This window comes from Elgaria multicarinata, chromosome 9, assembly GCF_023053635.1.
Source record: "Elgaria multicarinata webbii isolate HBS135686 ecotype San Diego chromosome 9, rElgMul1.1.pri, whole genome shotgun sequence".
Taxonomy (NCBI): domain Eukaryota; kingdom Metazoa; phylum Chordata; class Lepidosauria; order Squamata; family Anguidae; genus Elgaria; species Elgaria multicarinata.
The window spans coordinates 87203689-87215972 of record NC_086179.1 but is presented as its reverse complement, the minus strand read 5'-3'; the positions used below and the strand labels follow the sequence as shown (position 1 = coordinate 87215972).

The 12284-nt window shown below is 44.7% G+C and overlaps 1 protein-coding gene across 4 annotated transcripts in view; it reads left to right on the top strand.

The window, feature by feature from the left end:
• FRMD4A (FERM domain containing 4A) overlaps nucleotides 1-12284 on the top strand; it is a 486837-nt gene that overhangs the window by 348075 nt on the left and 126478 nt on the right. For all 4 annotated transcript variants that reach the window (XM_063134285.1, XM_063134286.1, XM_063134283.1 and 1 more), the window contains exons 3-4: nucleotides 2126-2220; nucleotides 11378-11470. In XM_063134285.1, coding sequence (XP_062990355.1) covers nucleotides 2126-2220; nucleotides 11378-11470 — 188 coding nt within the window. The remainder of the gene's footprint in view (nucleotides 1-2125; nucleotides 2221-11377; nucleotides 11471-12284) is intronic.

Here is a 12284-nt window from a genome sequence, read left to right as displayed (position 1 = left end):
CCTAATCTGGTGGAATACGTAGAGCTATTGTACTGTAGTGGCTAAGAGGCTGAGCAGTGAACTTGGAAGTCCCTCCAGTTCAAATCTCATCTCTGCCATGAATTCACTAGGTGTTTTTAGACAAGCCATTCTCTCTTAGCACCATCTGTGGTGTGTGTATAATACTACTGACCTTCCTTACAGGGTTGTTGTAAGGAGGGCTGACCTAATGTATGTGGGATGCTTTGAGCCCTCTAAAGCAAAATATACATGCTGAGGAGGAGGAGGAGGAGGATGTGAGCTGCTATTTATTTATTTATTTATTTATTTATTGCATTTATATACCGCCTCATAGCTGAAGCTCTCTGGGTGGTTTACAAAAGTTAAAAGCAGTAAACATTAAAAACAGATATACAAAATTTAAAAACATAAGAAGCATAAAAACAACTGTATCCTTGTAAAAACAGCTATTCTGGGGTCAGTTAGAAACAAACAAACTCAGCCCATGTTGTTAACTGCCTGGGAGAAGAGAAAGGTCTTAAGCGGACGCCAAAAAGATAACAACGTTGGCTCCAGGCGAGCCTCATCGGGGAGATTATTCCATAATTGTGGGGCCACCACTGAAAAGGCCCTCTCCCTTGTTTCTATCTTCCGAGCTTCCCTCGGAGTAGGCAACCGGAGGAGGACCTTAGATGTAGAGCACAGTGAGTGGGTAGGTTCATGTCGGGAGAGGCATTCCATCAGGTATTGTAGTCCCAAGTTGTGTAAGGATTTATAGGTCAAAACCAGCACCTTGGTGGATACCAGCCACTGCATGTTTACTTGTAAACAAGTCCAGCTGAGCCCATTGGGATGTATTCCCAGGTAAGCATATATAGGACTGCAGCATATGACATTGAGTATGCATAAATGAAATTACAGAGAGTGCCTACTTACTTGAGCATTGAATGTGTAATAGGCCAACCTTATCCAATGCAAATAGTTCTGGTCGCCATAGAGGGCAATGTCTTAGAATGGTTTTCACGGTTGCTGTTTCCCTGGCTGCAGCCACATGAAAGATGTACTATATGATTTGGCAGATCCCCTGTCACAGTCAACACTTAACTAGGAACGGTTGACATGAATGATGCAGTACTCGAAGCAAATCACCAATGGCAAGTAAAGGCTGTTATCTGGATTTTTTAAATCAAACATTCCTTATTGCACATTTCTGCATTCCCTGGAATGCTTGGTCCTCTCCAAGAAAGCAGCAAATGTCTGAAACTCCACTGGGGCTACTGTTTATTATCCACTTCTATATCAAGCAAACCAAAACAGGACACAATAAATATTTTAACAGATGGTTTCACAATATTAATTTCCGCATGGCAATTCTACTTGCGATCATAACAAGGGTGCTGTTCATTTTCCTGTGTTCACTTGTCCAATTCTACCTTATTCCAGAGCAGCCTTGCCCAACCCGGGGCCCTCCACATGAGTTGGATCACAACTCCCATCATCCTTAACCACCATGAGTTGCTATGCTTGTTGGAGATGATGGGGGTTGTAGTCCAACCCATGCGGAGGGCGCCGGGTTGAGCAAGGCTGTTCCAGAGGGATGAAAGCTACAGGAGAAAATAGCTATTACAAATTCTGATCTGCGATAGAGGATATGGCTAGATAAGGGACTCCTTCGCCCAATGCTATCTAGTGACTTCACCAATATTTGCGGCAAGGGTGATTGCATTTACCTCCAAGATCCTCTGGGAAGGATTGTGTAGCTGCTTTAGTGGGGAGCCTGCACACCATGCTGAGGGATTTGTGTGTGCCTGCAGGCTGAGAGGCTGGTGTCAGCCTTTGTGCCTGTGCAATAGAATTGCTTATTTACAGAATGATCTGAATCGCAGCAGAGATGTAGCCACCAGGCATTGCCAGGTGCAGAGCACAATGCTGCAATATAAGAATTTGTATGGAGCCTGGCTCAGCCGGCCTCTGTCAGCCGCTCTGGTCGTATAGATGATGCTGTCATTAAGCACATGTCTTGTGAATTCATCATGGAATTGTTTCAAAGGACAGAAATCTCTCTCCTGCTTGATTTCCACCCACCCCACTTTCCCACACTTCTTCTGTCTTGGCTGAACATGTTTTGTTTGTTCTTATCTCCTAGCCCAAGCTTTTGGCCAAGGAGCTCCTAGACCTGGTGGCATCACATTTCAACCTGAAAGAGAAGGAATACTTTGGAATTGCCTTCACGGACGAGACGTAAGTGTTTCAGGATCAGGGCATGAAAGTTCCTAAAACTTGCAGAAATGGCTATGGGGCTCTTTCCTGGGAGCTGCATGGGGCAAAGAAGTCCCATCTCCAAAGATATCTACAGACACTGCTTCCAGATTTGCAAAGTGTTCGTGCAACCATGGGGACTAGAAACCTGACCCAATTTATGGATATCTCGGGTTTGTTTATACTTTACTGTTAGCACGTGTACATAAGCATGAGGATATGGTAGAGGACTTAATCATGTAGCCCAGGAAGGCTGCCAGATGAAACTGGAATACAAATGGCTCCATCAAGAAAAAGAAAGATGCTTTCTGATCCTTTGTTAAGTGTAGTCATACCTTCCTCTCTCGTTACACTGCATGCTCTTTATGGATGATAAAGGCTGTTCTAGTTAGCCATTTATCACGCAGTGACTAGAACAAAACGAGTCCAATAGATCCTAAGAAATAATCAATATTCAATTAGTATCTTCAAGACCCTGAACCGTTTTTCTTCTACGGTAAAATATCTCAATCTCCCAAGGTGCAATCCAGCAACCGTTGCTCTTACACAGCCACATTGATTTCAGTGGGGCATAAGTAGGATCCAGGTGCTCAGGATGCTCAGCGCTCACTTTGCCTGAACTGGAACTGCCTGCATTACCCGCAAAAGGCTAGTATTTCATAAATATCAGGACTGCAAGTAATAGTCAGCGGGATTCATTAGATGACAAGCTGAATATGAGCCAACAGTGTGATGTGGCTGCAAAAAAAGCAAATGCTATTTTGGGCTGCATTAATAGAAGTATAGCTTCCAAATCGCGTGAGGTACTGGTTCCCCTCTATTCAGCCCTGGTTAGGCCTCATCTTGAGTATTGTGTCCAGTTCTGGGTACCAGAACTTCAAGAAGGATGCAGACAAGCTGGAGGGTGTTCAGAGGGGGGCAACCAGGATGATCAGGGGTCTGGAAACAAAGTCCTATGAGGAGAGACTGAAACAACTGGGCATGTTTAGCCTGGAGAAGAGAAGATTGAGGGGAGACATGATAGCACTCTTCAAATACTTGAAAGGTTGTCACACAGAAGGAGGGCCAGGATCTCTTCTCAATCATGAAATTAAAATAATCAAGGTATGTGTGGTTGTAGGCCAAGTTCCAGAAAACCTCTTACACATCACCCCATTAACTTTGAATGGATAGTGGATCAAGCCCTTGAAAGATTATTTTCACCTGTGCTTCCCAGTACCACTAAGCTGTGATTGTAGGTGGGGGAGTTAACAAGGTAAATTGCCTCTTTTATAATCAGCTCGGGAGAACTGAAAGAGGAATGTAACCTGATTTTTCTATACTGCCCAATAGCCGGAGCTCTCTGGGCGGTTCACAAAAATGATCAGGAGTCTGGAAACAAAGCCCTATGTGGAGAGACTGAAGCAGCTGGGTATGTTTAACCTGGAGAAGAGAAGACTGAGGGGAGACATGATAGCACTCTTCAAATACTTGAAAGGTTGTCACACAGAGGATGGCCGGGATCTCTTCTCGATCATCCCAGAGTGCAGGACACGGAATAACGGGCTCAAGTTACAGGAAGCCAGATTCTGGCTGGACATCAGGAAAAACTTCCTGACTGTTAGAGCAGTATGACAGTGGAACCAGTTACCTAGGGAGGTTGTGGGCTCTCCCACACTGGAGACATTCAAGAGGCAGCTGGACAACCATCTGTCAGGGATGCTTTAGGGTGGATTCCTGCACTGAGCAGGGAGTTGGACTCAATGGCCTTATAGGCCCCTTCCACTCTACTATTCTATGATTCTGTGATTAATCAATTAGCGCTCTCTCCTATCATTTAGGATAATGGTTTGAAAACTTTCTAGGGAACCATTTCCTTATCAATTTATCTGCCAAGGGCTCCCTCCATGTCTTCTGTGAAACTTCTGTGAGTTGCAGAGGATTCTGGAAAGTCAGTCCGTGGTACTCACACTCAGTTCGCATGAGAGCACTCGTCGACCGTATTGTTGCTCCATGTGAATTAAGAACACACCCTAGGGAACATGCATATGGCTGTGCAAATTAGGGGGCTATCAATAACGGTGGTCAAGCTCTCTTTCACAGATATTTGTTTGTCATTACTGAACTGAGGAACCGCTTATAAACTTACCAGAAAAGGATTTGAAAAACGCTGCTTTAGGGAGCAATCCTATGGCCATTAGACACTGTCTAGAAGGACATAGGATTCTTTGGTTTCTAGGAACTGAGGTCAGAATCAGGGGTTTGACCACAGAGCCCAGAAACCATGCCATGTCGGCTATGTCGTCGTGCTCGGAAATAGAGCGTGGAGAGGGCAAACGGGGTGGGAAGGGGAGGAGACCGTGGGGATTGCTTTACACAGCTTCTATCAGCTCTCCTGCCCCCTTCCCTCCCCCTCCCTGAAGCCATGCCACAAAAATGCAGGGCGGCAGGAACACAGAGGAGAGGATCCCTTCTGTGCTCGAGCCGTCCTGCATAGGATAATCGTCAGCCTCCGATTTCAGGTGCTGGTGACAATCCGGATAGGATTGTGCCCTTAAGAGGCTTGTGAAAACGTTTCTTTTCACTTGGAAAGTATTTGTAGGTAAATGGTTGGCTAAGCACTAGTTGTGATTTTATTTATTCATTTATTTTTCTGTCCTGACCTTTCCACCCAAAAATGGAGTTCAGAGGGGCTAGCAATAAAACTGAGATGAACAAAATCTCAAATAAAAACAAATTAAAAACACAATTAAAACACAACCGTTTAAGAAATAAGTAGCACCATCCTATTAAAGACCCTTCAGCCACAGACCAGCTTACATGTCAAAGGCCTGCCTGAATAAAAACAGATGTGCCTGCCGGTGGAAGGATAACAGAGAGGGGGCCAACCTAGTCTCCCTTGGCAGGGAGCTCCAGAGCCTGGGAGAAACCACCAAAAAGGGTCTCTCTTGTATTCCCACCAAACGAGCCTCTAATGGCAGCAATGCCAAGAGAAGGGCCTCCTCTGATGGTCTTGAAACTTGGGAAGGCTCGTATGGGAGAAGGTATTCTTTCAGGTGGTTGATGTGCCTTTAACTGAAATTGTATTTTGCATTTACCGTTTTGGGTTTGTTTGTTTTTCCTTATTTTAGATTCATATTGTTGGATTCTACTAGCTGCTTTGTTGTTTGGTCTTATTGTATTCTTTGGCATAGGTATTTTGCATGGAGAATCCTTATAAGCTGCTTTGGGCTGGGAGACAGGAAAGAAATGCAAGAAATGAACGAATATTCATTGTTCACAAGTTGAACTGTGGGTATTGATTGGGACTCCTCTTTGTGACGTGGGGTTCACAAGTGAATCAAGGGTTGTTTAACCTCTTTCAGCCCGAATTCAGTTTTGGAGAAGTTCTCGGGCCACATTTCAGTGGTGGGTAGGGTCAAAGGCAAACGAAGCAGAAACCAGGAAACCCCCAAGTGATCATTGATCAGGGGAGAGGTGGTGGGGCCAGGAGAAGAAGCCATGTCATCTAGGGAATTCCAGAAGTCCAGATCAGAACCTCAGGTGGGCCAGATTTGGCCCACAGGCCTGAAGTTCAACAACTCTGTTGCAGATGTCAGCAACATTTGATCCATCTCTAGGTTCCGACAAGGGCTGCTATCCAAAGCCCACGTAGGCCCACAGTTCCCGTTGGTGACTATTTCATACAGGGATTTGAGGGCTCACATTGGCTGACAGTGGGAGAGCCCTGCTTGTGTAATTGAGGCTGCATTGCTGAACTACAGCCAATGGACTTAAGATCATGTCTCCCAAAACATCATCAGCTCCCAATCCAACAGTGTCCACGTGCCCTTTTGGAAAACCTTCAGTGGTGCCTGTCTCCTGTTTGGCAGGGAGGAAGGGCAGAAGGAACTACATCCAGTCCCCTTGTGAATGCTGGTGTCAGTTTGTTACTGGCATACATTTTCTGAAAGAGCTGTGTGTACATTGTCCTCACAGCTGGATAGGGAAGTAATCATACACACAGACACACACACAGAGCATCCCTTTGTGCACGTGCTCCCCTCATCCAGCTTGAGATATCCCCCACATCCCATGTCAGCTGGATTGGGGGGGTTATCACATACCCAAAAGGTGTGTTTGCCACAATTTTACTGGAGGCAGTCAGACACTGTGCAAAGACTTCTACTCATATGGTTCCACTAGTAGCATGTTTAGCATTTTACTAGTGGAACCATATGAGTAGAAGTCTTTGCACAGGATCCATGTGGGCAGAAACATCCACACAGACCTTGATTGTGTAGCAGTGATCACAGAGGAGACAGCAATTATGCTGGTCAAGGTATGCCTACAGGGATTCTTGCAATGTGCCGTTCAGTCAAGAAAAAATATTACCGTAATGAAAAATCCCCCAGCTATCTCTGCATCAAAATATTGTCCTGTTTTTAATTGAAAAATTAATCAAAAGGCATTAAAAAGCCCTCTAAACCCTTCAGAGTCCTAGAAAATCTCCACCGATGTTGGTTTAGATTGTGTTTTTAAAGGAAGTGGGAGGCTTGTGGGAGCAGCCCTAAAATAGTATGAAAGTAATTCTTCAACTCAGGAGGAAAATCTCTGCAGGTGTAATTTATTAAGAAATGATTTGTACTGGGGATTTCCATTCATTATCTGTACTGTCTCATGACAACCTGAATAGAAAATCAATAGGAACAACCTTTGTGTTGGTGACTTAATAGCTCCTTTTGGTAATATAGGGTCATTACTTTGTGCAGCGTGACCGGAATTAGATTGTCATGCTATAAAAGCAAAATGTTTGGGAGATCTTAGGAACCTTTTACAGTATTAATCCTCACCTTTAGGGTCAAGCTATCTCCAAAACAGTTATGTCATGAAGTGTGGGTGTGGATGTGCTCTGGTTTAAATCTATTATGGTTGTGCAGTTAACAAACAGAGTTAATTCAGCAGGAGAGGACCAGACCCTTTGGGTGATTAAGGAGAGCCTGGTTGGGACTGGGCTTTGGCAAGAGTCATCCTGCTATAGAACATAGGTGGTATTAGTAGGGCCACCTGGGCATGGCCCCCAGATCTTTTTGAGCTATGCCCCGGATCTTTAGAGTTGCCCCAATTGCCATCACGTGCTTTGATACAAGCCTGCTTCTTTCCTCAGAACTCAGTAGCCTTGCAGTTACTAGGAGACCTTAGGTCTCACTCCCTTAGCAGACTAATAGGGAGTGTAGCCTGAAGGCACCAGCAATTTAAATTAGAGGGGAGACTGCCACCTTTCCTTCCACAGTCTGTTCATTATTTTCATTAAGTTGAGTCTAAAATTGCCAAACAGCACCACTCTCACACAGCTTTCTCAGAGTGTGCCTCTGGGTCTCTTTCCCATGAGGACAACCAGAGTGATAAACAGAACAATTTTCTGTAGGTCTACTCAGAAGTAAGTCCCAGGGACAAATGTGCATAAGATTGGAACCAGAAAAAGAAGGGAGGATGAATCTTAATAAAATATATGTTACCCTTTTCTATAACAAAATGGTGCTTACTCCAAAGTAAGTGTGTTCAGCATCAGGGCAGCAGAAGGAAATCCTATTTTATTCCTTTAGTCATGCTAGTGTGACATGATGAGCTTAGTTAAAGGCACAGTCCTATGCATGTTTAGACGGAAAAAGGACTGCACCTTAAGTGAGTTTAAAATGTGAAACTCTGCGCATGTGCAGAATCTTTTTTTAAAATACTATTATTGTTCTAGCATCAGGAATGCAGCAGCTGTACAGTGCGGAAGGTAAACCTGACATTTAAATGAAACGATGAATTTTGAGATACGATTATAATATCTGGCATCCAAAATTGCTTAACAACACCATTGTGAGTTGGTGCCTGATGATGCAAAGATTGCCAATTGGCCCAACCAATGACTACACTGTAGGCAGTGAGGGGGAGGACAGGTGCACTGGCTGCTGACACATTCAACTGAGTTGCAGAGGCCTTCTTTACCTGTTGCTTCTTTCAATCTGACCCAGGGGGACAGAAGTGATAAGGCAGCAAAAAGGGATATGAACAGCAATGCCTGGTCTAGGGGCAAGGCAATACGTGAGTGTGTAGTATGGACTGGTTTGACTTGCTAGAGTGTGTCTGGATCACCTGGGTTCTGAAAATATCTTTCTGGACTGCTCCTGCTGGTTGCATGATTTATTTATTATTATATTTATATCCTGCCTTTTTTTCTCCAAGGAACCCAGGGCGGCATACATAATCCTCTTGGGCTGAGAGTCTGTGACTGGCCCAAAGTCACCTAGTGGGTTTCCATGGCCAAGTGGGGATTAGAACCCGGATCTCCCAACTCCCAGTTCAACACTTCAACCACTACACCACACTGGCTCATCCGTGTGGCCAGGCTCTGGTGGGTGCGTAGTCCTTCTTGACAGCAGGGATTTGCACTTGCTAGAGAAAAGTGAACAGATGCGAAGAAGCATAGGAACCTCTTCTTCTTTTGTGTTCAAAAGCCACAAAGTGTCTAGTGGCATCTTGAAGACTCACAAATTTATCATAGCATAATAAGCATTTGTCCACTGGCCTCAAGTGTCAAAATGACATGACTGGCTCTTGCTATTATGGACCATGTCTTGATACGGGGGGGGGGGGCATCATTTCTTGTTCTGCCTCAGGCAGCAATGTGTCTTGGGCCAGCCCTGCTGATGGTTGTCAGAACCCCACCCTTCAAGTGGAGTTTCAGGGGTTCTGCTATACACTGGTGGCACCATTGAATGTCCTCTGCACTCTCTGCCTTTTACAGTGGGGATCTCTAGAAGAAACAGCCTTGGGAGGTGAGACTTCTCCCCTGAAAGGTCTGAGTTGCCCTCCATAGATTCAGAGTCTGGTAACTCAGGCCTTAGCTAGACCTAAGGTTTATCCCGGGGTCGTCCCTGCCTGCTCCCGAGATATCCTGTGTGTCATTTACATGAACAGGGATGACCCCGGGACGATCCCGGGATAAACCTTAGGTCTAGCTAAGGCCTCAGCCTCCTTCTCATCAAAACCAGGTGTCATGAGACTTCTAAGACAGAGGATCCTGTCTCAAAGGTATAATTACAGAAGATGATACCAGTAGGGTCTCAGAGTAAGGCCAAAGCAAATGTTAATCTTGTAATTTTGGCATGGGGTTTGAAAGAAGTAGGAGGCTTGTGAGGGCAGCCCTAAAATAGCACGAAAGTAATGTGCCATGGATGTTTCACTACCCTCCTTCTCGGTATACCAGCATTATTAACATTTGTCAAAATGAAATAATGTTTACAATGAAATGTGGAATTGGGAGCACAGCAAAACACACACACACACTAAATACCCATATTGGGAAACTTTTGCATATGGGTCATAATTCATATTCCCATCTCAGTGCATCTGTGGCACTGAGGAGCTCAGCCAAAAGCAAATCAGTCGTGCTCCTGTTTCCTTTCCTTCTGGGTAGTTGGGAAGCCATTTGTCAGTATATGAAGTTGCTGTTTTTAAAAGTTAAAATGAAACGATGGCCTAAGAAACAAAACAGTATGCATTGCAACAGCCATAATCTTTTTTTTTTTTTTTAAGTTGATGATAGTGTGAGAAAAGCTCTGTTGCACATGGCATACACACTTATGGATTTTGTCCCACTCTCCTCTTTGGCCAAATAGCTTTTACAGATCATTGGGGTAACTCAACGAACAAAGAGAATTGCAGTGTACGTGTGCGTGTACACAACCCATGTAAAGAGATACTTTCTCCTACATTGGAGACCAGCCAGGCCTGCTCAGCTTCTGCGATAATCTCAACTCACAGGTGGAATTGGGTCCATTACCCTATTTACAACCACAAGAGTACAAAGAAAAGTCATGGGTTTCGTCAACTCTTCCTTGCTACCAGGAACCATAAGCTGCATCCCTCAGTCTTCAGTACCTCTTTTATGTCCTCTCTGGTCCATCCAGGATCCAGGTACAGCCACCCACACATCTTACCCACAACTGTTATCAACCTCTGGCTCCATGCAGCATAGTGTCCATCCCACTGTTAATGCAGGAGAGGAACCACAGCTCTGTGAGTGCATACACTGCCTGCAGAGGGTTTCGGTTTCATTCCCCACCATCTCCTCTTAAAAAGGGATCTTCACAACAGGACTCGGAAAGGCCTCTGCATGAGACCTTGAAAAATAGATAGCACTGGGTTAGATGAACCAATGTTAATGCATCCCTGCATGACTTCACCTCCCTATCTTGTGCATAAAAATAACATGTTTATTTTCCGCCCGTCGTCTCCGGCTAGGCAGGGGCCAAAAATCCTTTCTGACCCAGCCTCTGACATACTACTTCCAACACTTTGGGGGAAAGTATTGGCTATTGTGAGCATTACAGGAGAAAATATGAAACAGTATCACTGTGGCAAACTGAGAGCAGCATGTAGTAACTACAGCTTACTCCGTGTGTGCGTGCGCGCACATGTGCGTGTGCAAGAGAGAAGCAGCTGTGTTTTCAAAAGCTCTTGAAACGTGGCTTGGGAGGGACTATTTGCAAGGCTGTTCCATCCATACTAGGTGGCAAATAAAATGTCTGAGACATTGTTTGGGTATGTTTTAGCCTGCAGTGAAATATTACAGGCCTTGTATAAACGCCTAGCATTAACGACTTTTAATGGAAAACCTGACAGACTTTCAATTACATAGTCACACCAAGGGTGCTGGGGCTGCGATAGAGGACAAAAGCTCTTATCTCTTTGATATGCCGTTTTCCCATTCTCCCATTCTCACCCTGACAGGTTGAACTTCATACGTTAAACATTTGTGCCTGAAATAATACCACTGCTCCCTCCGCTGCAATGATGTGTGTATTTCCCAAATACCACACAGTCACCTAGCCTCCTGTGCCATTTAGCTGAATTGTTTTTGCCTATTATTATGCATCAGGGTGCTTTCAGATGGAGGGCTCCTAGGACTACCAATGAGAAGGCATTGCCCAACAATTCCGCCATTTTTTCCTTAACAGATTTTCTGCAGTAAAGAAAAAGACAGAAGTGGTGGTGGGTTGTCTCGTGAATGAGACAGCGCAATGGTGTGATAGAAGCCATTATGGGCAGTAAGATAAAGCCTCCTGTTGCTATTCCAGTCAAGCATTTATTTATTTATTTATTTATTTTTGTCTTTCTTTCTTATCAGGGGCCATCTGAATTGGCTTCAGTTGGACCGCAGAGTGCTGGAACATGACTTCCCCAAAAAGTCAGGACCAGTTGTTTTGTACTTTTGTGTCAGGTGAGTATATGTTTCGTCAACACATCTCTTGAAATGTACATCTCTCAAGTCATGCAGCATAACATGCTTTTGTTATGCTACATGATATGAGAGATGTTTTTGTTTTTGTCCTTACTATCCCAGTTCGGCATAGTGGTTTGTAGTGCAATCCCATGCGTGTCGACTTGAAAGTAAGTCCCCTTGAGCTCAAGGGGACTTACTCCCAGGTAAGTATGCATAGCATTGCAGCCTGAGAGTGTAGGCTGTTACACTCATCAGAGGAAATCACTGGATCACAGTATGGGAAATGCCATAGGTCAGTGCTTTGAGCATATGATGGCCTAGGTTCAATCCCTGGAAACGCTGCTGGGACTGGCTGGAGAAACACTGCCTGCTCTGACTGCACAGCTCAAGAGCTTGGCCACCATGAGGCTGATGGTGGGCCTTTTCCAGGAGGCGATGCACGCAGTCTAGAAACGAGCTGTCAGAGTAGACAAGACAAGATGGACCAATGGTCTGACTCAGTAGAAGGTAGCTTCATATGTTCAGATTTCACTCCAAACTCACTAGCTGCCATTAAACAAGCCACCATTCCCTTAACTTTAGGACCCCATATTCAATTTGTGATCAATCTATTTTACCTTACAGGGGTATAGCTATTTGGGGGCTTTTCAGTTAAAGCAGAAAAGTGGGGTATAAGCATTTAAAAATAAATATAGAATTCACTATAGCAGCCTTCTCCAACTTGGCACCCTCCAGATGTGATGGACAACAACTCCCAACACATCTGGAGGCACCCAGTAGAGGAAGGCTGGCTGGTTTCTTGGGCAATGTA